We start from the raw sequence: 26,893 nt of genomic DNA, 5'->3' as shown, positions 1-26,893 counted from the left end.
TACCCAAAAATGCAATTTATCCTCTTGAATCTGATAGTAAATGGCTTCTGTAAAGAATTTTCGAGCATATTAAAACCAACTTAACAAAAGCTCTGAAGATAACTTCCTGGAAGGGCAATTTTGGCAGTGAAGTTATGTGGTCTCCAAACTTTTCAATGTATATATTCTTATTGGTAGTTTGGATGTGACCTGCGGCGAAGCACCTTATTAGGGGATTCTTAGAAGATCACAGCACAGCAGCAATTGCAAATAATGGCTGTGGCTGTGGTAACCCAAGGTGAAAAGCACTGTTTGCATCGCTTTATCACTCCTTAGAGATGCAATTTACACACGTTACTGCTGTAACCAGACAAGATGAATGTAATCACAAATGACCCACCACAACAGCAAGTCACATAATTTATTAACAATCAGTTCAGAAAGACATTCAGGAAAGAATAATTCAAGGATTTGACAGCTGACAACCTGTGAAAAACTTTGAAAAATATTCACCTTAGAAAAGGTTCAGGTTCTATATTATGTTTCTTGAATTTCTCTTGTTCATAATGAGTTTGTGTGTGTGTGTGTGTGTGTGTGTGTGTGTGTGTGTGTGCTGTCTATCACTAGGAATATTTTCCTAAACACAAGAACTTTATATTTTATCTAGAAAGTTTATTTTTAATCTAGAAACCTTACAATGACATCATATGAGTTCAGGAATTAAATCAGAGGTAGAAATTTGCCTTGAATAGCATAGTGAAAAGAGCCAGGCATGGAAGAAGGTATCATATACTCAAAACACAAAACACCTTTTGGTGTATCTTTTCAGCACATCACATAAATACTTACTCCAGAATACAAGGATACTCCAAATAGTTCATAAAAAAATGTAATTAAAAGATATTACAAATCTTTCCATGAACTCTTGGAAGACCCCTTGTATAGTCCACTTACCTATGATGACATCTCAACAAAGGACTTTTGTTGATGCTACTATTGGATGACAAATCACTGTTTATGGCTATCTAGAAGCCATTTACTCAGATTATTTATTCATCAACTACAGTGTTTTTTGCACTGTGCTGTTATGCTAAGGTATAGTGATAAAGATAGATATAATAATGAGCATGAGGGCCGGCCCAGTGGTGCACTGCTATAGTGCGCCGCTTGGGAAGCACGGCAGTGCTCCCGCCCGAGGGTTCGGATCCCACATACAGACCAGTTCCCGCTCACTGGCTGAGCGAGGCGCGGGAGCAACACCGAGGGTTGCGATCCGTTGCCGGACACGGAAAAAGACAAAAAGGAAAAATAAATAAATAAAAAATAACGAGCATGATAAGAATAGTGATAAAGCCAGATAAAGTCTTTTCCCTTACAGAGGTTACAGTTTATCAAAGAGGCACAGTTAAAAGCAGTCGAAGAAATTAGCCTATTGATTGAGGCCTTGTCCCATATGACAGAAGAAAACAATCAATCTAAAATACAATCAATGGTAAAGTTATGAAAGTATATTGAAGATGAAGAAGTGATAAAAGTATAGTGGAGAAATAATGTATACTCATGAGCAATGACCCCCTTCACTTTCTTAATTTCAGCTATATTCTACCATGACTCCAACAGTCAGCTATACCAGACAGCTCCATATTCTCAAAACAAATCAAATAATTTAACACTTTTGTTTTTTTGCAAATGCTTTCCTCTTACCATTGGATAGCTCTCCCCCACAATCAATTTTTCTTCTATTGAGATTTCTCCTTTTTTTTAAATTTGAGATCCAAGACAAATTTTTTCTCTTCCGTGAATCTAACCCAATCATCCCCATCAAAAAACAAAACAAAACCACAAAAAAGAATTAACTATTTCAGTTGTAGTAGCATACAAGTTGTACCTCTAATTATCCCTAATTTCTTCCCACATAGATTATAGTTAACATAACTCTAAGCTTCTTAAAGGTAGGAAATTCACATTTTAGTTTGTATATTTAGCATAATGTTAAGAAATTTTAACAGTGGGATTTTCAATGAATAAATGCAAACAAAAGCATAATGGTCTACTTTCAGTACCAAAAAGAAAAAAAAAGTCAGGAATAACGTTGACAGCATGTCTCCAGACTCTCCAATAGGCATATGTATGCTGGCATGTGTAATTATAAAGTAAAATTAATACATCACAAATGAAAAGAACCAAGCAAATTTTCAGCAATTGGTGGCCTATTTTAAAATGAAGACTGTGGGTTTTGGGGACTTTACCTAAGGGGAGGAAGTGCAAGAGTTCCCTGAGAGAGTTCGGTTGTCATCCAGAGCAAGATTACAAGAGGGCCATGTGACATCCAGTCAAAAGACACACGCCATACATTTTTAGACAACAAAAGTTTTCTAATATAATCGTCAATTCAAAGGGCTGTTCCTCACATGGGCAATACTATGCAGCATTTTTCAAGACGAGTACAGTAGGGATTTATTTATTTGATGGTGGTTGATAGTTCTCTCAAGCAATGCCAAAGTGACTGGAAATTAATAGTAACAAAAATTAAATTCTGTATGCCATTCTAAAGTTTATCATGTACCTCACTACCAGCCTGAAAATTAGATTATCTTCATCTCGTTTTATCCTTAAAGAAAGAAAAAGGATGGTGTGTGGTTTAGATTTCTTCGTTGCAAACATAGGAATCCACTCTACCAGGCTAAGGAGAAAGGGACTTGTCAAAAGGTGGTAGGTAGTTCATGCAACCTCTGAGAGGGCAAGATCCAAATTGGTAAGTAAGCAGCAAGAACAACATGGCCATGAACAGTGCAGCCCCAAAAGTACCTGATAATTCTTTGGAGCTGTGTTGGTGAAGACATCATTGCTCCACTGTCTCTACTCACAACGATGATGCGTGCATCTGAAGTGCGAAAATTCTACCACAGCTGTTTCAGTAGAACCAGACACCTTCGTCTCTCTATGTGCTTTCTGAGAGATCCAAATAGCCAGAAGGCAGCTGCCATCTTGTGTTGCTCATCCTGCATCCATGTCTTGCCTCCAGGTACTGGATCAGTGGAAATTAGGTCATATGCCTTTATCCTGGTTGTAAAGGCACCTGGGAGGCTTAGTTATGGAATTCAGCTTTTTTTAACAACTGGCCCATTTTCAGATAGAAAAGATAAAAGGGGATTGGAACGAGAGATGAGTGGCTAAACTACCAAATCTGCCATAAATGGAGAATTTGTGTACCACAATCATGCAGCTAGTAAGTGGCAGATCCTTCTGATGTCCAGTCTCACACTCTTCCCAAGATAAAATGAGTGCCTCATTATGGAAGTGATGAGTAGCTCGCCTGGCCTTCAGAGCTGAATTAAAATGTACCTGAAGAGCAGCTGTTGCCTTCTGCCCTAGAACTGCATGAGCTTCAAGCATTATCACTGGTTTGGCTTTCTGCATGTCCTAATACTGTAAAGGGAGTAGCCCCGTGAACGGAAATGAGTCCTTCATCCTTTGTTCAGTTCTCATTAAAAAATACCGACTGGCACATTGACATGATGAAACTGAGGCATACAGAGCTACAAAGACCCTGAAACCAAGGTGAGATGCACAGGAGCTGTGAGTCCATTTCTCCCACCTCTCACATTACTCCATAGATAATTAGAGGAGATAAGAAAAGATAATTTTAATCTGACTACCATGTAAAAAGTAAAATGCAGAATATGGTGTATAGACCCACACATTACAGTTTAATAGACTCATGTTCAAATCCATGTTTATTCACTCATTAGCTATGTGAATCTGGGCAAGTTGCTTAATCTCTCTGGGCCTAAGTTTTCTCTTCTGAAAAATGGGGACCGTGATGCCTACTTCTTAATAGAAGTAATTGTTAGTAAGATTATATGAGTTATTTGCAAAGCATTTTTTTTAGTCCTAGAAAATAGTAGGTATTGATAAAATAGAAATGATCGTTTAACATTTTATTTCAAAAGAATTACTAAATGTCACAACCTTGATTTAACAAATCTTAGGAATTATGTGCTGCAGTAATCCTCCCAGCTATAAAAATGATTACCATTTTGACTGAAGAGATATGGTACAGAATTATAAGTGGGATTTTTTTCCTTTAATTTCGGATGTTTTTTACATTTGTCTGGTTCCATGTGTTAAAAAAAAAATCCTTTCACAACTGACCTGTTTCCAATTATACTTAGAGACCTTCCCTAAATTCTACTTCTGCAAAACTTTCAAACTGTCTGAAAGACTTTCAAATTATGTACTCAGGGAAAGGGAAAGCATATAGCTTGAAATTTATAAGAAAAATCACCTGTACCATCTGTTCAGGATTTACTGACGAAATGACTATTAAAATGCACTCTTTAAGCAAAAAATAGCCTCAGAACTTTATGGAGAGTCATCTCTAATGGGCCAAGTAAAAACACGCTTTACAACATTTTAACAGTTTTAGAAACAGCCTGACATCTCAAATATAGAGAAAAATAAAACTCACATCTATGTTGGTGAACAAAAAGCATAGAATTATTAACTTTTTTTTTACCTTTTGTTGTCATTAACAAAACCTGTCCTATATGCCTGTTAAGCTCGTCTATGATACAAACTTCCCAGTCCAAGAAATTGAACTCAAACATTTGTGTTCTGAAGTATATTTTTTACAAAAAAAAAAAAGCGACACAGAAGGCAAACTTCTCCCTTTGGTGTAAACCTACTTTTATACCCTAAGAGAGAGAACGGAGCTGAAAATAGAAGGGGGTACAAGTTCAGTGGCCTCTGATCCACCTTTCTGCTGAACGTGCTTGGAGAGCTGAGAGCAGAAGCCTTGTCCTCGAGAGCACCAGCTCCCAGGCTGTGAGACTGGAGGAGGACTAAGGGCTGCTGTGGAGGATGCAGGCAGACGAGGTGTGCAGAGAAGAGAACACAAAGGACCACCAGAGAGCTGAGCAGAGAGACGTGAGAGTGCAGTAGGCAGGAATCCCAAGCAGGAGTTGAAAGAGCAACTCAATGTGTGGAAAGAGAGGTGTGGGCTGGGCAAGAAGTCTCATGCTTGACTCAAGATGGTGTCACAGGCCATGCTGACAGACTGCAGGAGTTAAATAGATAAGGAAATGGGAAAAGGCAGGAGAGAGCACTCATTAGGAGCCCTGGCTACCAAATGAAGGAGGAAGGTATGACAGTAATTGAAAGTGATGCCTTGGGTGAAGAGAAGGTTTTGTTGTTGTTTTGTCATTTTTCTAAGCAAAGGAATACAAGCACTTCTACAGGCAAAAGAGGAGCCAGTAGAAATGAAGAGACTAAAAATGCCAAATGTGAAAAAGAGTCTTAGAGAAAGCAAGTACTAGTGGCAGAATTTCTGATCAGTGGGGATTCATGTAATTTTGAAACCAGGAGATATTTTCAAGGGAAAAAAATTTCCAAAGAGATTTCATGGCAGAGCTACAACTGGGATCTTTCTCTGTTGACTGTTGATCTTATGCTTTGTCCAGGAGACCAGATTGTCTTCAAGTCTCTGATAATGAGAACCCACCCCAGAATACTTAAAGGCACAAAGTAAGACTAAAGATGATGGACGATACTGGGAATTGATGCAGTGGGGGAGAGAGAAGGGAGAAGTGACGAAGGAATGAGGATTGAAAAGCAAAAGCCTGGGAAGAGATTTACAATGTGATCCCTGCTGGTGCAATCCAAGTTAGACGATTCCAGTAGAGCCTCAAATAGACTTAAGGGCCATGTAAAGTTGATGGTGGAAAAGAGTTCAAGTCACCAGTAGGATGAAAACTAGCAGGGTGGTTCTCTAACTATAGGGGAAATAGGAATCATTAGCAAAAAGGAAATTATAAAAGAGGGGAATGCATGGAAATAGAAATCTCTAGCATAAGATATACCCAGTGAGTGAAGCGGAGCAAGTGTTTGGTGACTAGCTTGGGGGAGCCATGCTGGGGTGGCAGAAGTGAGGACGGAGGACGAGAATGAAAAGAAGGACAGCATTTCCATCTGGTTGGCCAGTGAGTACTAACTCAAGAAAATTATACACATAACCACAGATTTTGGGAACAAAAAGAAATGGTTGAAAAGCTATTCAGCTAAACAAACTGTCTTTCATTGTTACCCAGGCTCTCCTTTGGGTGCATTTGTAGAACAATTCATAAATCTGATTCTAATGCTGAAAATTGATAAGTCCCTTGGTTAAGTGATTAAATTATGATACACTTTGTGATGTTGCATTTTGGATAGGTTCCATTACAAATTTGACAAGCCTGTGAAGGAAAAAATCACAAAGTTTTATTTTCTAGTAGATTTTGTCTTTAACCTCTGTAAGATGATCATAGTATAGACATTTCAGGCTCAGTTAGTATACGTAGAAAGTTAATTATGGCTGTGTGAATGCTATTTAGAAGGCTATTTAAATCTGGTAGATTTTCAATACTCTAATGTTATATTTGAAAAAAAATCTAATTCTATTTCATATTAGTGCTAATAATCACAAGCCATAATGACATTTTCTGTAACTTGTTTGCCTCACCTTTTTTTTTTTAACCGAAGTGCAAGACCTTTTTATATAGGCATTAAAAAATGAAATTAAAGCTTCTTATGAAAACAGTCAACTGGAGGGGCCAAGGTTAATTTTTTTCCTTTTGAGCAACAGCCAAGTCAGGAAACTGCTTTTGCACCAATTCGTCAAAATGCATTGGCTGATCTTTCCTCATAAAATCCTTTATAGGCAATCACCTCCGGATTTGTATTTATTCATCATGTTTGTATGATAATGATAACACTTTACATTCATGTAGCACTAGTCAGTTTATAATGTGTTTTCAAATACGTTATCTCACTTGATCCTTACAATGACCCTGCAAAGTATGGCCAGTGTGATCATTCTCATTTTATAGAAGAGGAAACAAAGGCACAGAGTTACACGGGCTTCTGAGCTGATGACTGAAAATCTGAAGTTGACTCTCAGTCTTCTGGTGCCACAGATTGAGTGCCTACAAAATAATTTCCACTGACAGCAGCTACATAATATTATTTTTAGGTATTATGGATTTTTCTTTTTTTTTTTTTTTTTGCCTGCGGGCTGATACCCAGTATAGGGATCCGAACGCATGACCTTGGTGTTCTAAGGCTGCGCTTTAGCTATTGTGGATTCCAATAAATTGATATTTTATAAAAGGGGCATTTGAGTTAGAAAACCAAAAAAAAGGTAAAAAAAAAAATCTCAAATTCTCAAAATTTGTATCAGTTGCTGCATAGTATTAATATCATTCTTTGAAATATAACCTAATATAATACTGCTTCTCAATGATAAGCTGTCTAAGAAAATCTCCCTAAACTTTGTAAATTTTAGATAGTAAATACATTAACATCTTTCTGGTTTCTAAAAATATCTGTTTATATCAGCCTCCCCCAAGATAATGGGCCAAATGAATACTTTTTTTTGTATCACATAGCTCATCATTTTTAAATTCTCCCAGCTGCTGTTTATATTCGTAGGATGTCTTTCCTCTCATCCTCTTCCACATTTCTAATAAAAAATACTGGCATTTCCTTTCCCAGTGGAGAATGCTGGCATTTTCTTCACCACCCGAGGCCCAATCACACTGCCAGGCTTTTCGGCTCCTATGATTAAATTAGTGATCGCTCTGCCCATCTTTAAAAATATGTCTTATATACGGCAGTCAAGACACAATATCCATCACTGCAAAGGAAGCCAAGCAGTTTTTAAAATAATGAGAAATTCTCATTTTCATATTTCCCTGAGAGGATTGTAGTGATGTTAAAAAATTCTCTGAATTCTAGAACTAGGACAACACATTGATTGGAAGACAGCTATAATCTTCCCTGCTAATTTGAAGTGCACTTTCTCCTCTGTGAGCTAAAATGTGGCTTTCAGAACAGCAGGAGCCCTAAACCCACAAAAGACACCCTCATCCCGCCCACTCCTCTTCCAAGTTGGTCCCATTCTTCCGAATGCAGGGATTTATAAAGACATTTTCAATAAATGTCAAGGTATATTGAACTAAAAAGGAGAAAGGTTTGAATCACTTTTTGCAGATTTGGGAGGCAAATGATTTCGACTGCCAGATCATGATGAATATTACCTTTTGCTTTACACCACTTCCTCGATGCAAATGATCTGTTGGGTAAGTTCAATTATGGGATCTCTTTGAAAAGATCATAATTAAATTTTTAAAGGGAACAAATTCGCTCTTTGTCTGTCTGAGGCAGAGGAGTCATAACGCTTACTTCTATGAGCAGTCAGAGACTTCGGCTTCTATGGAGATGGTTCCTTTCCTAGCCAAGGAGGCTCACTTAAAAGAAAGGCGAGAGAGAAAGCCAGCCCTCTGTGATTTGGAGAGATAAGTTAGCAAGCTGGATAGCATAATGGTTTATGAAATTCTTCCTTCAAGGACCATTATCTAGTGTTAATAGTGTTTTATTTCTTCCTCTCCTGTGCTTATTTACAGCATAATTACAAAAGCGAGAAAAAGGGAGGGAGTCAGGCGCCCAGATAATATATGCCAAATTAATGTGGCCACCTAGAATCTCTGGCCTTTGGGGCTTGTTTATCAATTAGTTCTGTTGTGGTCTGAGTTCCTGTATTTCACCACAGAATGCAGATACTTTGATTTCATACGCCAGCTCTGAGGAAAGTCATTTGAGATCAAATGATTTTCAGGGAAAAAAAAAAAATCTTTCTCCCTGCTCAATATGATGGGGGAATACAGCCAGCTCCTCACCCATTTCAAGAGCACTTCATAACACAAGCAGTTAACCCTTCCTCCCAACCTCCCTCCCTCTCGCCCTTCCTTCCTTCCTTCTTTCCTTTCTCCCTCCCTCCTCCCTTTCTTCCTCTCTCTCTCTCTCTCTCTCTCTCTCTCTCTCTCTGTTTTCCTGTCTTGCCTCTCTTTTAACTGATTAATATTGGGTTTACTTTTTTCCAACTGCTTTATCTTTCTTCACCATCTCTTAACCGCTCAGTGCCTGGCACCTAGTAAGTGTTCAATGAATCTCTGATAAACAAACACAGTAGATTTGAAAATGCAGGGGGAATTAGAACCTGGAGATATTCCTTGAGACACCAGAGAGTGAAGCAAAGCATGCCATTTGGTGAGGCTCCTGCAACCTTGCCCATAGGTGAAAGGAAGCCTGAATGATTGCCAAGCCAAGTCAGAGTAAGTGGCAACAAAGACATAGGAAATGTGGTGACTTGTACCTGCCTGAATTAGGCAGGGTTCTCCAGAGAAACAAACCAATAGGATATATAGATATATAGAAAGAAATTTATTATGAGGGATCGTCTTATGAGATTATGGAGGCTGAGAAGTCCCATGACCTGCTGTCTGCATGCCGTGGAAAGCCAGCGGTATAGTCCAAACCCAGTCTAAACGCACAGGCGTGAAAACCCAGGGAGCCAATGGTGTAAGTCCCAGTCTGAGTCTGAAGGACCAATATCCAGGAGAGGCCATGTCCAAGCACAGGAGAAAATGAATGTCCCAGCTCAAGCGGGGAGAGCAAACTTGCCTTTCCTCTACCTTTTTATTCTATTTGATCACTTAACAAATTGGATGGTGCCCACCTTCATTGGTGAGGGTGATCTTCTTTACTCAGTTTACTAATTCAAACACTAATTTCTTCCAGAAACACACTCACAGACACACCTAGAAATAATGTTTCACCTGCTGTCTGGACATCCCTTAGCCCAGTCAAGTTGACATGTAAAATTAAACATCACGTTGCCTGAACCATGATGGAGATAGACATGAAACTGTCACCCCAAACGGTGCACAGTTCACCAAAGATACTGCTCCTACGCCTTACCTCTGGCTGTACCAAAGAAAAACTTTAGAAAGTTTTTAAGATTTTTTAAATAAATTATTCAGAATAATCCATAATTCAGTTTTTAGGAGAAACATGTGCTTCTTAAATGAAAATTCTGCCCCATTAACTTCCTGAAAGGTGAAGGTGGATAGTTACTGGAGAGTTCTGCCAATGAGGTAATCCACAGTACAGTAAGGCCCCTGGGGGTAAAACTTTCAAGTTTTCTAGTTAAATGTTTCTATTTGGAGGGATTTGTATTTAATGGATCACAAGTTAATGTGTCATCAGTGTATGTGTTTGTGGTAAAACTGCTAAAAGAATCACAAATGTTACATTCACAACTTTCTATTTTACTGATACATTCAATTTTCTGTTTAAACAGGATTTTTTTTTAAACATAAAACTGAAAGAACCCTATAGAGGATTCTGCTCTGTGACAGTCAGTGCCCTCTCCAGAATTTTACAGATGACTTTTTTTTCCTTTTCAGTGGGCCTTTGGCTCTAACTTTCCCAAGAAGAAAACAAATGTCTCTAGCAGGGAAATGTGTACAGAGTACTTTCTAACCTGGATGGACAAACCAAGACACTGACAGCAATCCTATTTATTTAGAAGAATTGATCAATATATGTGCTCAGGATCCAAAACCATGAACTGATGAACCAACACAATCCTCTCACCCCCATTAAATACTTCTCTCTGTATTGTGATACCATCTGCTGTACAGCTCCCTTTCTCCAGAAACTCGGATGATTTGGTAGTGCTTGTTAACACCCATAATGTGTTTGTAGATAGAACAGATGTTATTATTGCCCTTTCTTTGTATTTAAGGCTACTGAGATACAGAAAATTCACATCACAAGTTAGGATTACTCAGGGAGTGAACCATAGACAAGCTGGTCCGTTGCCAATTACTGCATCCAACATATATAAAATTAATCCTTAGAGTTCAATGCAACATACTATCCTTCCTTGTCTTTAGTTACATTACTATTTTCAGCCCAAAGACATATTTTTGTACTTTTTGGCTACCTGAGAAATCTGTTTCGTTGTAAGCAAAAGGGCCACTGTTAGAGCCCATATTGTCTTTGGCCACTCTTCAGATCCTGTGCTGGCTCCTTTTCACATTTCAAATCCTCTGCTTTTTTTAAACAGACGATTTACTAAATAACAACTTACATTTATTATTGAATAAGATGTAATACTATACGTACTTTTGTTGTCATATGTGAAAAAGGGAAAAAAGGTCAATAGAAATACTGATTCTCTGTGTGTGTCGTGTGTGTGTGTGTGTGTGTGTGTGTGTGTGTGTTTCAGGACTTCAGAGAAAGAGATTTGCAAAGTTTCTAAACCTCTTCAACGGTTGCAGCTTTCCCACTCTGCCCCTGGCATCTTCCAGCTTTAATGTGCTCTTTGCAAATCATCATTTTTTGATGATCAAGAATCCCTACAGAATTGGTATAGAGCAGTGCGTAGCAAACCAGAATGAACTAGAAAACATCCAAACGATGGACACACATCTAAGAAAACAAATGCATGGATCACTGGGAGACTAGCAGCCTGAGATGCACCTTGCAACCCAGGCTTTCTATCCAAGATTTTGCCTATTATCCCAAAGGAAGCTCAGGAGTGACTATTCACCGAGCACTCACTAGCTGTGTGATCTTGAACAAGCTGCTTAACATCTCTGAGTTTCCACTCTCTCATCTGTAAAATGGAGAAAATTATACCTTGCAATACTCTAAGGAATGAAGCACTATAAAAATGGAATAGAATGGCATAGAATACAGCACATAGCAGTGCCTGGTCTACTATACACATTTTTAAATGAGAGCTACAATAATAATGGTAAGGAGTATTATGTTTATTAGCTATCCAAGGAAGAAAGCTCATTCTGCTGTGAAAAACTGTTTATAAATACCTAAACCTTTTTCAAGCTCTCACTTATTTCTCTTATATTTTTCTTTTTTTTTTTCCTTTTTGTCTTTTTTACTGACCAGTAACGGGATCGCAACCCTCGGTGTCGCGCCCGTACCGGGGACCGGCAACGGGATTGCAACCCTCAGCGCTGCGCCCGCACCGCGCTCAGCCAGTGAGCAGGAACCGGTCTCCACATGGGATCCGAACCCTCGGCGGGAGCACCGCCGCACTCCCAAGCGGCGCACTCTCCAGTGCGCCACCGGGCCGGCCCTCTCTTATATTTTTTTCTTTTTTTTTTTTTTTAGTTCTTCCTAAATCTCACAGGTACCTCTGTTTATGTAGTCCCTTCCTCCAGAAAACCACACAGAGAGATATCAGATAAAACAAATTCTCACTTACTCTTCTGTGGCATAGGACTATGGGAGAAAGAAATCCTTAATATGGAAGAATGAATTGCTATTGAAATAAGTGGACAGGATTTGGGGGAGATAAAATCCTCTTTCACAACCTTTGCACAGGTGGTGTATTAGTCCATTTCTGTTGCTTATAACAAAATACACAGAACTGGGTGATTTATAAGAAAATGAAATTTATTGCTTACAGTTTCTGAGGCTAGGAAGTCCAAAGTCCATCTGGTGGTGGTGACAGCCACCCAGGGGTCTCACATTGCAACATGGTGGAACAGAGAGAGCAGATGGAAAGAGCTTCTCATTCACTCTCTTTTTACAGCCCTCAGAACCATGTCCCTGACCACCAATTAATCCATCCCCTAAGGTGCAATCCTACAATCTAATCACCTCTTCAAGGCTCCACCTTTCAATTACCAAATAGGATTTCCCACCCTCTTAACAGTCACGGTGGGGACCAACTTTCTAATACAAAAAACTTGGGGAATACAATTCAAGCTTCAATGAATTTGAGGAGGACATAATTCGATCCACCACAGATGGGTAAGCAGCTACTCAGCTCAGGATGGTTTCTGAGTACCACTCAGCATCTGATTCCTGCCTATCTCGATAGTCCCACCTCTCACCACTCCTACCCTCCTCCCCATCACCCTGTCTTCTTCCTTTACTCAACTATTTCTGGTCCTGGTACACGCCATGCTCACCCTCATTTTATGCCTTTGCATATGCTGTTTCCCTTACCTAGAATGCCTGATCCCCATCCAGATAATCCCTAGTTGTAGATTCAGCTTAGCTCACCTGTTCTGAACTTTCCATGGCATCTGGGAGAGGGCGGAAGAGTAGGATTCACATTGCAGCTTGTGTGAATGGTGCCCTCTGGAGCTGTGCTGTGCACAATCTACAGGGCTGTACCTGGTACTCCCATACTCTCTCTGCCACCCCACACCCTATGTACTCCAAAAGCCTCGTAATGAAAATTTTTATCCCATTGTGATAATCATTTATTTGAAATCTTTTCTCCTAGACTAGGAGTTCCTTAAAGCAGGAATATGGATTCTATTTCTGTTTTTCCAACATTTCACACACAACAGGCACTCAACGAATATTCAATTAATTGGTTGATTGATGGATAAGTGAATAAACAAATGAATGAATAAATTTAAGAGCTGAATGAAAGCTTAACTATAAAGGTAGAGGATAAAAACTTGTTAAATTAACTCTGCAAGGACAGCAAAGGAACAATAAAAAGGAGATCAAAATATAAAGTGGAGAAATCCTCCATTAATAGTGTGATTACTGGCTCCCAAAGATTGCCTGGCAGGAGCCACTGCCAGGTGAGGCTGTTTGGGAGGCCCTGACATCTTGCTGATAGGTGGCTCACAATTTAGTAGGAAAATATGCAAAGTGTCAAGGGCAATGGAATGATAAAGGTAGGCTTATACCAATCAGATACATAGGCTAGAACAACAGTAGAGAAAGTTTGGTTTCTAGTACCATGTTGAGACTCGCTAACAATCCTTTGAAATTGAAATGGTGTCAACGTGTGTATTTCCCAAGGTGAGAAGCCCTTTTCTCTATTACTGGTTTCTCTCACTTCCTTTTGCTTATTGTTTAAAGCTTCAGAGCTTGTTGCATACAACATCCTTCTTTTTATCAGCTGTGGTGCACCTTAGAGCACAAATTTCCTCCAGAAGGCCAAGGATCTAGGACCCTATATTTAGAGAGTACTTATTATGGGTTGAATGAGGGCCTGAGTATGCCTGGAATCATGCTTCTCAAAGCCATTCTAATATTCATTCAGTTAAAACCATAACCACACTGAGTTATTGCTAGTCTCATTTGGATCATATATTCACAGCTCATGGCTTAAACAAGAGGATGTATATTGCCTTTGCTGTTGCCCATCATGTCCTTTCATTTCATTATGACTATTGTGCTTAGAAACATGATTTTCAATCTATAATCCCAGTTAAATTCTTTCAACACAGTCTGTACAGTTAAGCACATAGTTTTCTTTGAAGCAGACTTTGTTAAGATCTATTACCTACTATCTCACCTTCCAGGACTACCATATTCTGCTTTAACTAGGAAGGATGAAACAATTTTTATGTGAATGGACTTTGTAACCTGGCATATAGTTTTAACTGAAATAAAGTTAAAAGCTCTAGAGAGCATTAGAAGTTCTAGAAAGGATTGGCATTCCACAGCACAACTTCTTAATTTGAACACCAATTAAAGTTTTGTCAGATTGTCACTGGGTTTGTGGCCCCCAAGCTCAATTATACTCATGATCTGTTTATAGGCAAATGTAACTAAGTAAAAAAAATTAAAGGGGGCCAGTAAAATTTCATCAAGGGAACAAATGGGTGAATTTTTGAAAACCACAAAAAGCAAACACCATTTAGATCTACTCCAAAATGAATGCTTCCAGTTGTCTGAAGGGACAGTTGAGTGACTGTTTTCATGCATGAGGGGTAAGGATATTCTCCATATGGAGCCTCAGAAAACTGAAAATTGGGAGCTAAGAGTTCTGAGAGCCAAAGTAAGGAGAAAGGGAGGAACAGCTGAGAATTACTTCTAAAGTCTGAGCCAAGAAACATGCAGTATTAGCAGGGATTTTCCAGTGGTGATGGACACATTTTCAAATATAGAGTTAGAGAAAGCAAAGACTTGTTGGGAACTGATTCCTTCATCAGAATCAAGCAAACAAAAGCTCAGACTTGGAAAAATGGAGAAGAGATATGAAGAAATGTATGAGACTTTCTTGCCTGAAAGAAGACTTTAGAGCCAGAAAGTATTTAACTGCAAAGAAGGCCTCTTGTAAAGAGAAAGAAACTCTTTCAAAATCACAAATGTTCAGTTGGCTTCATATTCATGTAAAGTTTATAATCTATATATTTGTAATTGGGAACGAATATACATAAATATCTTTTACAAGGGGAGAAGAAAAGGAGAGCTATGTCAGGAAGCTTTCAGGACTGGTGGAAATGAATGATCATGTTTATTTTAGCCATCATAGGTAATTCTTATACCCTTGTTATGTTTATTTGAGGATGTAAAATGACTACATATATCTGAATGACAACTGTACTTTATTGATTTTGCAGAGTTAAGAGGAAGATTTATGAGGCGTGGAGCCCTTCGTCTGGTTTGAAAGAAAGTAGAGTGAACGTAGAGATGCCAGACTGCCACTGAGGCCCATGGACAATCCCACACTCACGCTTCTCAGTCGAACTTTAAGATCGATTAATAATATGCTGCCTTTGGAAGAGGAAAAGAAACTAGTGCCAAGAAGGCATATTCTTCAATATTCGGCATAGGCACACTTTCGAGACAATGGCGTCAAAGGTCTCCTGTTTGTACGTGTTGACAGTCGTGTGCTGGGCCAGCGCTCTCTGGTACTTGAGTATAACTCGTCCCACTTCCTCCTACACAGGCTCCAAGCCCTTCAGCCACCTAACAGTTGCCAGGAAAAACCTCACCTTTGGCAACATAAGAACTCGACCTATAAACCCACATTCTTTTGAATTTATAATAAATGAGCCCAACAAATGTGAGAAGAACATTCCTTTTCTTGTTATCCTCATCAGCACCACCCACAAGGAATTCGATGCCCGCCAGGCAATCCGCGAGACGTGGGGGGACGAGAACAACTTTAAAGGGATCAGGATCGCCACAGTCTTCCTCCTGGGCAAGAACGCTGATCCTGTCCTGAACCAGATGGTGGAGCAAGAGAGCCAAATCTTCCACGACATCATCGTGGAGGACTTCATTGACTCCTACCATAACCTCACCCTCAAAACATTGATGGGGATGAGATGGGTGGCCACGTTTTGTTCAAAAGCCAAGTATGTCATGAAAACAGACAGTGATATTTTTGTAAATATGGACAACCTTATTTATAAACTACTGAAACCCTCCACCAAGCCAAGAAGAAGGTATTTTACTGGCTATGTCATCAACGGAGGGCCCATCCGGGATGTCCGCAGTAAGTGGTACATGCCCAGGGACTTGTACCCTGACAGTAACTACCCACCTTTCTGTTCGGGGACCGGCTATATCTTTTCAGCCGATGTGGCAGAACTCATTTACAAGACCTCACTCCACACAAGATTGCTTCATCTCGAAGATGTATATGTGGGACTGTGTCTTCGAAAGCTGGGCATACACCCTTTCCAGAACAGTGGCTTCAATCACTGGAAAATGGCCTATAGTTTGTGTAGGTACCGCCGAGTTATCACCGTGCATCAGATCTCTCCAGAAGAAATGCACAGAATCTGGAATGACATGTCAAGCAAGAAACATCTCAGATGTTAGGATTTTTACCCATGTAAATACATTTATTTTCTTTTTTAAGAAATGGGGCCTAAGTTATTGGTATTTTACAGGTGTCACCAGGGGAAATGAACTGGTGAAGGGGTTTTATAAAGTTTTTGCTTCCTGCTCCTAGTTCCTTTCTTGGATTACCGATTTACAAATGTTAGGCTCTGGCCATAGATATAATAAATGATTTAGAAGGATGAGATTTAATTCTCAGGTCCTAAGGAATTGCCATTTATCTCAAAAAGCGACTTCCAAACAACTTCTAGGATTTACATTCTGTGCATCTGAGATAAAAATCTGGTTCTGTGAAACTGAAACTCACAGTAATGTCTTCATATCATCTCTGTGAAAATAAATAAGTAAATAACTCTTTTTCAAAAACGATTTGGAAATGATGCACAGTCAAGAAGACACACTGGATGCGATTAGTAATATTGTATGTGTTATTGTTACATTGAATTTTTACATATATTGCCATGTATGTGTACAATGTGTGTAGTTCAGCCAAAAAATGAACTTAGTCCTGGCAGGAAGGCTGCAGTTAAATAGATGGGAATTTAAACTTGAGAATCAAATACTCTGTATGTTTGGAAGACAACTCTGCTTGTTCATCCAAGGATTAAACCTGGTCAGCAGGTGGAATGTATATAAAATGCTACTTAAAGTAAGCAAGCATTTTTTTTTCTTTTTTTGCTCTTTCATAACAAACATTACATGGTGCCTCCAAGGAGACTTTGCCAAATGTAATCTCACCTGCTTTCTTCCTTACAATGTCATTAAGTGCATTTCGCAGTTTCTGGATCTGGCAGACAAATGTCTCCATGTGAAGAAAATAAGTTGGTAGGAGGCCAGAGAACGATAAACCACCTAGAGAAAACACAAATTTAAGTATGCATTATAATTAACACAAGCTTAGCAGTGCTGTAAGATGCCCCTCCCACACATTTGCAAAGCACATGAGAAAATCTTCGAGTACCAATATTATTGAAAATGTTGGCCCTACTGTTTACAAATGCCATACTCTCTAACATCTCAAACATTTGAGTACCATTAGCAGCAATGCTATTATGAGGGCTTCTGGGGGCTCTGTGACTGAGGTTCATGGGAAGGAAGGGTGGGGAAGCCCAGGTTCAGGTCCTGTTGATGCCCACACTTCTGGGCCATGTGAGCAGGCATCTTAACCTTACTGTGCTTCAATATGCTCATTTATCAAATGGCTGTAAAAAACACCTACCTCACAGGTACTGTGAGAGCAAATCACATTTGCTAAGTATTTTGAGATCCTTAGCTTAAAAGGTGCTATGTAATGCAATGTGTCATGCATTATGCTAAATGCTAAAATAATTACATAATTACAATGATGACCAGTAGTAGTAACATCATGTCAGTTGAAAATCTGCCAAAATAAAGATCAGCTGTGGACTATCCGTGCACCTAATTCTCCCAAGTCTTTGACTTTTCCTTGGCTACAAGTTAGGTCTTTGGGGAAGTTTCAGTTTCTCTGCTCTTTCTTCTGGTTTCAGTGAATGAGTTATTACTTCAGTGCGTTGCCACGGTACTGAACGTGAAGGCAGCTGCTTTTCTTTGGAAAGGCACTTCTGGCTGGGGGTATGTTACAGTAAGTGAAGCATATGCTTTGCAAAGTGCATCACAGCAACTTAGCTCTCAGGAAACATTTGATCGGAACTCTAAGAACTTTGAGGACAGATAGAGCTAGTCCATCCACCTCTATCAAAAGAAGAATAGGCACTCAGCAAGCCCACACGTTATACTTCTTCTACCATTTGTTAGAAAACTCCTGTTTCTTCTCATTCAAAGAAAGCCCCGCAGCTGAAAGAGTACACCTTTTTATTTAATTAATTAGTTAATTTTTTTTAACCTGACCTTTGGGAGCCTCTAGACAAGTTGATAGCAAACAGGGAAAGAAAATCAGCAGATGGAAGTCATGGCCTATTTCTTTAAAACACCAGATCTCTCATCCCCATCTCCAAAGAACCCAATATGAGACAGGACTTCTAGTGTGGTCTGCAGGACTTTGATTAGAGAATGAGCACAAGGGGAGCCACCCTTCAACTGTAGCCTCAATGTCTGTGAGCTCACTCACTGGGACAGTCTCATGACTTCATACTTGGTTCGCCTTCCACTCATGCAGCCGAACCAAGCCTCTGTCTCCTACCACTGCTTAGTCAGGTCACCTTTGGCGTCACAGAATTGCACAATAGGAACATGATATGTGTATACCTATGAATTGTTTTCTATGTGTGCATATACATCATGAATAGAGCCCAAATATTTAAAAGGAGCAAAAATCAGAGAATCATGTCTTAAAGAATTATTTCCTAACTTTTCCATGCTAGGGAGTACCCATGTGACAAACATGTAAATATTCATCAAAGACCACATGTATATATTTTAAAGGCATTTTTTTCCTTTTCTCCAGTTGTACATATAGCTAGAATCTGCTTGCTGTATAACATTTTCTTCTGCATGGAGCTTGGTGACGCAAGGCCATTTGTCCAGTGTTTCAATAGCCTTAAGCATGTTTGCCCTTTGTTTTTTGAATGTTCAAAAAAATATTTAAGTAATCAAGAAAAAGCTCTAACTTTCTACCTTTGTTAATTTTACAACATGACACTGACCCAATTATTGTTTCAATTATTTTTTAAGCCATTCTTATTATTTCCCTGACAAAAAATAATGTTTCAGACAGTATTCCACTAGGAGTCATTCACGCGATTTTTACAAAAACTCTCTATTTGTTCATTATGCACTGGGTAACAATAATCAGTGTCTATATTCTTAAAGTTTCTTTTTTAAATTTATTTTCTGGAAAGAAAGTTTTATCTTTGGTGGCTAGTTTGCGTGGCTTTGTGTCTTCTTATATTGGAACAAATGTCAGTTTCGATATATGATATTGTACTTTTAATAACTGGAATCAAAAAATGAAGATCATTTTCAATACAGATTAAATTCAGAAGAACAAAACCCCTTTCTGTGATACCATATGGGGAAAATAAACTCTTTACAGAGAAGCCAAGGAAGGAGTTTTTCAATCAAATCTCTTCTATCAAAAGACAATGAAATATTTACCTAGCGCGTGTGGGATTCATTTTCTATCTTTCCTAATATGTGGGTTTAGTGGGGGAATTGATTATGTCATTTCTTCTGTAAGGTGAAGATAGTTTTTATAAGCAACAAAGTAACTTGTGAATGAAAGAAGTAATTTACTAGAAATGCTTGTTGATGATAATTGACATTTAGGTATATCGTTATATATGAATGATTGTATTTATGTATTTATTTGTCAAAATTGTACATACTGTTTCACCAAAAGTAATTGTCTGTAAAAGTGCACTCTCCAGGTTTGTAGTATTATCTAGGGTTACATGGGTTGCCAATCAAGCTGCTAATCAGAATACTATTTTTTGTATCAATGTTATAAAACTAAAAATGACAAATAGATGCTGAAGATGTCATTACATTCAGTTTCTTCACCTTCCTCTTGAAATGTAAACATTTGATTGAATGCACCATGCCAATGTACAGGCCCATCTGTCTTGAGGAAGATTATGGTTCCATAAAGCTGATTTTTTTAAATCATTGAGGCAAATAAACAGAAGGAGAACATATTTTCCACTTTGCTTCTTTTTTGAAAGAATCTCTTTAGTAACATATGATTGTTTCAACTACCGAATGTCATGCCATTTATCATTAACCTTCTCCACAACCTCACTATAAGTAATAGTTCAAACCATTCAGAGCTCATCCCCAAGAGCCCAGTGCAAATTACCAGTCATCTGGAGACTATTTGATCTAGACCATGGGCCACTCCTGGATTTAGGAAGCAGGTATCTCACTTGCCCCTTGTTGGCCTCAGGGAAGTGTTTTAACTAGCCTCTGTGTTAAAATCTTAGGTTGAACATGCTAACAAATTTCAACCCAGGGGGACATTATATAGATAATGTACTTGGTGAACTAGGATGTGTTAAATCTAAGGCAAAAATGTCATTTTTATGTTTCACCCACATATATCCTTTGGAATATTGCATACTATCTTAAAAGCTTAATTGGCCTGGAAAAGAACTATTCAGACATTCTTTACAGCAGACAAGTAGATGCTGATTGCTGTTCCTCAATTCTGTAAGCAAGAGACTAAGAGCTATTTAAGAGACAAAGTTTCCTGTTATTATCAATCCTGATCTAAATAGGTCTTCACTGTTTAATGGAAATTTAACTTTGGATTTATTCCCCTTGTACTTCAGAGCTCAAAAAGGTAAAGTCTATCAGGTAAGCTGAACTACGTGAATAAACAATAAAAACATAAAATATACAGATCCATATTCTATGTGACTTTTTAGAAGGACCAACATCAAGAGCAGTGTTCTAAAAGTATGGACTCCAGAACAGGAGCTTCAGACTCATCCAGGAACTTGCTAGAAATGCAAGTTCTTGGGCCTTCAGAAACTTGAAGGTGTGGCTTGGCCATCTACTTCAACAAACCCGCTAGTGATTCTGATGCACGCTGTAGTGAACACTGACCCAGAGCAGGGACAGGTCAACTACAGTCTGTGAACTACTTCCAGCCCACAAGCTAAGAATGGTTCCCCGGTTTGCCAGTGGACACCTACAATGGCTTGACAGTAGTGTTGGAACGAACAGGACCAAAACTTCACAGGCCATAGGCAAATTTTAAAAAGCACAGTATTTTTCTGGGCATGCATTTCTAGGAGTTCCCTCTTTTCCCATGGTTATTTGATATTTTGACCCTTGGTTATGGGGAAAGATGACATTATTTACATAAATATAAAGTTGTTTTCCAAACAGCCTGAAGCAGCAGAATGGCATGTACTATCCAGACCTTGAGATAACAGCAAAGATGGGAGCAGAAACCAGACAGAGTCTTGGCGAGACGGCACCTGAGACCTTGCATGAAGCCCTCATTGCTCACATTACGCCTCCCTCCTGCTTTTCATTTTCCATGTTCCATTCCCTCAGCCCGCTCTTAAAAAGCCCTCAGGAAACCTGAGTCTTTGAGGTGGCTTTAGCCTGGCCATTCTCTTTCAGGTTTACTGGAGAGATGGGTTAGCCCAACATCTCTCCTCAGATCACTGGTATTACTGAATAAAAACTGACTTCCATTTTCACCACCCTTAAGGGGGCAGACAGCTGGACCCATGTGTGCCCAGTTATGGTAGGGAAACGCTAACATTGAATTCCGACTAAGAGAAATGTTATCCCAATACTAAGAATGCCATTAGTAGAAGTGCGTTGCCAAAAAAAAAAAAAATACCATATTCAATTATTTTATTACATTTTTAATTCCATCAATACAAAAATCGTCGAAATTTGTTTTCTCTCGTTATATAAGTACTTTCATGTATCTTCATTTTTGCCTCTTGGCCTGCAAAGCTTGAAATGTTATCTGGCCCTTTATGGAAAGTTTGCCAACCTCTGACCTATAGAAACAGGGAAACATCTGAAAAATGTGCTATTCACAAAATTTCTCCAGTAATGAATGAGGAATCAGCACAGCACACTGGAATTTTGTCTCCATGCAGTGGGGGAAATGGCTATGTAGTCATGATAATGAATTGCATTAAAAACTGACAGCTGCATATATTTTTAAAATATTTCCTTTTTCCTACCTCATAGTGATTTTTAAAAATTATAAAAGCTTGATTCTAATTGTAACAATTACCCACAGCTTAATTAATATATTGCTTAAAGATGCGTGGGTATTAGCCCTAAGAGGGTGGGTTTCATGTAGCTTGATTATCATAATTATACGCATTCTATTTTCTCATTTTCTTAATTGATTGTCATAGATTTCCAGATGAATTCACACCACTAGAAGAGAATTGAATATATTTCTAAGACGAAAAAAAAAAAAAACAGAAACAGGGCTATTTGGAAGAGCGATGTGTCCCAGAATATAATCCATGTGAGCATGAAAAATTGCCCTCGATAATATCTCCTTACCTCTTTGCTGGTTAAAATAGGCATTTTTGTGAAATGAAAAAGAAATGAGTGAAAAAGTATTATTGATTCAACTGCATGTATAATAACACTGACTCCTCTGTCTCTTCGGCCAGAGCTGCCTAGCGCTCGAGAAAAATTTTCCATTTAGTTTTCCTTATAGAATCTATTACTTTGGTACATTATGTTGACTATTTGTTATGCCTCTTGCAATGACCTCCATCCTCACCTGGAGGGGGCATGGCATAAGAGGTGATTTATTCTCTCTCTGAGGTTTATTCCACAGCGTTTACTCAGCAGTGGCTGCCTGATATGCCAGGCTGGGCCGAGCTACGTGTACAGGTTTGTGATGAAGACTATTTTTCACCACAAGCGAGGATGACCTCACCAAGCATAAGGTGAGGAAAAAGAAACCATCAGAGAATTTCTCCCACTGCAAAACCTTAAAGTTTCACTGTCCACTCCTCTGTTTTGTTGTTGCTGTTTACTAACAACAGCCTCATGATGAAGATGCTGCTATCACCAGTTGACAGATTAGGAAACTGAGGCAACAGAGAATTTTGTGCCTTACAGGGTGGATTCAGGCCCTCTGGCTCTGGATGCTGTGTTCTTAACCAATACAGCACGTTGCCTCTCTCAAATAAGGACATATATTCCCACCACCACTATACCACTCCTGCCCCCAGTTCCTGTGGAACTCGGAGTAGCTATTTTATTTTGTTTTTCAGATTGGAGCTTTTACCCCCTTTTTATTGTTATGATTTATATACTTCAAAATTCAGCATTTTTTAGTGTACAGTTCTATGATTTTTGACAAATTCATACATTCGGGTAACCACCACCATAATCAAGATATAGAACAATTCTATCACTTCCCAAAATTTTATCATGCCCCCTTGTAACCAACCCCTCCCCCAGCCTCTAGCAATCACTGATCTCTTTCCAAACTTCTATTTCATGTGAGATTTTCATGTTATTCAGCAGTCAATACAGATAATGTTTAATCTCTATTGATAATACAGATATATATTACAGATAATGTTTATAGGTAATGTTTAATGGTTCTTTGGATAAACCATTATGATACCTTAGTTATAAAAAGGAGATAATAGAAAAGAAAAAAAGAGTCTTAAGAAAATACAGATGCTTCTCAACCTACAATGAGGTTACATCCCCGATAAACCATCAAAAGTTGAAAATATCCTACGTCTAAAATGTGCTTAATACACCTCACTTATCAAACATTGTAGTTAGCCTAGCCTATACTACACATGCTCAGAACATATACCTTAGCCTGCAGTTGGGCAAAATCATCCAACACAAAGCCTATTTTATAATAAAGTATTAAATATTACATGTAATTTATTGCATACTGAAAGTGAAAAACTGAATGGTTGTATAGGCACTCAAAACATGATTTCTACTGAATGCATATTGCTTTCACACCATTGTAAAGTAAAAAAACTGTATGTTAAACCATTGTGAGTTGGGGACCACCTATAGTTAAACAACACATAAGTAGAGATTCAGGAATTTTAAAATAAACCACCACTGATTTGATAATAGCCTTATCTAATGAATATTAATAAGCAGGTGCAAGTCAAAAATCTATAATCCCAGTCACTCAGAGTTTAGCCCAGCTCACTAGGAACTTTACTGGGGCTTCTTTTCCTTTAGAGCTCACACACACATTTCTGTAGAGTAGAAAAAACGATCTATAAGTTCAATTATACTTTTTTCCCTCTTGGAAGCAAAGGATCCTCTGGAGAGGCATCCATCACTAGCCAGCTCATTAAAAAAGCAAGCCCTATCTGCACCCCGGGAGATGTCTCCACACCTCTCAAATCACACTCAGATGAACTCTACTTCTTCTGTATTTGCTTGTGCTTACTATTGGTTTCTTCAACATATGCTAGTTCACATTTCCTTTAGGAAAAGAGAACTTCACAACTAAAGCTTCTGTTGGAACTTTATCAATAGAAGCATCTGAGTTAACTTGGAAAGCATGCCATCTGCAACAATATGCCCCTCAGTCCTAGAGGGGAGTCTATAGGCAGCTCAGGTGTGGAAGCAAAACAGGATGCCAGAGCAGAAAGGACAGGATGAGGAACACATGGACTCTATAGCAATGCTTCTCAGACTGTCACATAACTAGTAATTACCTAGGAATCCTGTTAAAATGCAGACTAGTACAAGTCGTTCTGGGGTACAACCCAAGGTTCTGCTTTTCTTGTAAGCTCGCAGGCAGCGCTAACGCTGCTAGTGCATAGACTGCACTTTGAGTAACAAGGTTCTAGTAGTCAAGGCTAGATTCTAGACAGGGATACTAGCATTCTGTAAGCACCTATTTGGCACCATAACGGAGGCTTTTGCATATATTGCCTCTTTAAATGTTCACAAAAATTGTTGTTAGAAGGTATTAAAGATTAAGATGAGGTTTGAACCTCCAGTACAGTCTTTGTTAGAAACTCATTCTTTTTATTTCTTATATATAGCTTTCTCTAAGACCATATGGGAGAAGGTTGAGGCTCTAGAGGAAGTGATATACCCAAGAAACAAAAACAATGGAAAGCAAAATACCACACTATTATTTTTCTGATTTAGTGCCCATTTGCCCCAAATAGGATTCTGTGTTAAAACCAACTGGAAGCTCATGGCTTAGGTTGGGCCTGATGGCTTCATCTTCCCACCAACTACCACTTACCAAGCCAAAGGTTGGGCATACAACATAGCACATAGAGGAGAACGGGAGAAGAAGCAGGTATGGCTAAGTGACAGGGCTCCTGGTACTAGAGCATGGAGTCAACAGGAACAGAAGAAAAGCAGCAGAGAGAGAGAGAGCACCACACAAGTCTGTCATCTGTCAACAAGTGGTGACCCCATGCATGCACAAATGTGGCCAACTCTTCATCATAGAATATGACCATTCAGATTAATAATATGACCTCTAGGAAGGAACAATGATTAGGATGGAAGAAATGAAGCTATTTTTGTCATGAAACCAGAAACTAGGTGGTTCCTTCCAAAAAGTAAATCCAACTTTTGTTATTGATCCCCTTTTTGGGTTGAGGAATCCAGGGGTCAGAGAAATTGAGTCACTTTTCCAATGTAAAAAAATGGCAAACAGAAAGACTGTACTAAAACTGCAGGTCTTTCAACTGAAGTCTAATGCTTTCTTTCCATTATATCACACTGCTCTTAACACCATTTGCAATTCTAGAAACAAATTAGGGGAAAACTCAGTTTTAAAGGTTAGAATTATCAAAATATCCAAGGTCAAAGGACAGTCACTGGTTGTAGTAACAGACAAGTCTGGAAAGTCAGCATTAAAAAAAAAAAGTGAGTTCAAATATGTAGCTATGTAGCCCAAAGGATGTACAAATAGCTGAGAAAATAGGGTCAGAATCTAGGCAAATGCCTGAGAAATAGGTTCAGAACATCCACCAGGATTACTTAATATTAAATGACAAAACAGAGAGAACCTAATTTTTTAGACAGAGCTCTCGTGCATGAATACTTTTAACCACCATGAATTGGGTTGGCTCCAGGATCCTCGGAGGGAGGGCTGTCCCTCTGCGTAGCCATAAATAAAATAAGTGTTTTTCAACAAGAACACAAAACACACTTTGCAACAGCTTTGCGTGCACTTTTTATTTCCAAGGCAAACAGAAGGAAGAGAAAATGACTCTAAAGTAACAAAGGAAAAGGAAGAGGCAGCAATAGAGACAATGAGATTTTTTAAAAGACACAATGAGCAAGGAGCAGGAAGAACAGAAAGCAACAGAGTAGAAGCAGTAATTCAGGGGGAGATGAAGATGAGGGACAAGTCACACCTGTTTTCAGATTACATTGACCAATGTTTCTTTGCTTTTGCCATTGTGAAAAAGTATCATAGATTTCAATCCACTTTCCATCAAATTCTCTTCCAGCTAGAGAACAAAAAGGTGTGGCGGGGAGGTGTTCCCCTCAGGCAGATACCTATCCATGCTCTTTTCTAAGGGGATATGTTTGTCTAATCATATTTTCTTGTATAGCAGTTTGATTTTTTTGCTTGCTTCTTTGTTTTGCTTTGCTTACTTTGCTTTATGATTAATCTCAGTTGGTTCTGATGCCTGTAACCAGAAACACTATGTTCTTTTGCATTAAATTTTGCAGATGTTGTATAGATAGGAACCCAGAGATTAGACATACTTGGATTTCCAAGGGCATACACTAAATAATAAGTGAATTTCCTAACATTTTATGTGGAGAAGGAGATTGTTGAATACTTTTCTCCTCACAACTTTAGAAGGCAGTTACAACCTTAAGCAATCTCAGTTTAAAGTCTAGATTTAAACCTAGCTCTAAAATCAAATTAACAAAATCCACATTAGGTTTTTGATAAACTATAACAAAATTAATTCAATTGTTACTGTCATAGAGCTTGTGATATAGTGGAGGAGACAAATTTTAAACTAATAATCACACAAGTAAATACATTTAGAGCCAGATATCA

The 26,893-nt window shown here is 38.7% G+C and overlaps 1 protein-coding gene across 2 annotated transcripts in view; it reads left to right on the top strand.

The window, feature by feature from the left end:
* B3GALT1 (UDP-Gal:betaGlcNAc beta 1,3-galactosyltransferase, polypeptide 1) overlaps positions 1 to 18,474 on the top strand; it is a 39,304-nt gene extending 20,830 nt beyond the window's left edge. Inside the window, exons 1-2 of one of the 2 annotated variants that reach the window (XM_008593720.1) lie at positions 11,555 to 11,620; positions 15,207 to 18,474. In XM_008593720.1, the coding sequence (XP_008591942.1) occupies positions 15,436 to 16,416 (981 nt within the window). In that variant the 5' untranslated portion in view covers positions 11,555 to 11,620; positions 15,207 to 15,435 and the 3' untranslated portion in view covers positions 16,417 to 18,474. Of the gene's footprint in view, positions 1 to 11,554; positions 11,621 to 15,206 lie in introns of those variants that run through there. The other variant, XM_008593719.1, reaches the window with a different exon arrangement.
* Positions 18,475 to 26,893: the final 8,419 nt, after the last annotated feature.

The sequence above is a fragment of the Galeopterus variegatus genome, unplaced genomic scaffold, assembly GCF_000696425.1.
Source record: "Galeopterus variegatus unplaced genomic scaffold, G_variegatus-3.0.2 Scaffold9568, whole genome shotgun sequence".
NCBI classification, from domain to species: Eukaryota; Metazoa; Chordata; class Mammalia; order Dermoptera; family Cynocephalidae; genus Galeopterus; species Galeopterus variegatus.
The sequence above is the reverse complement of the archived record's forward strand: the minus strand, read 5'-3'. Positions and strand labels throughout refer to the sequence as shown.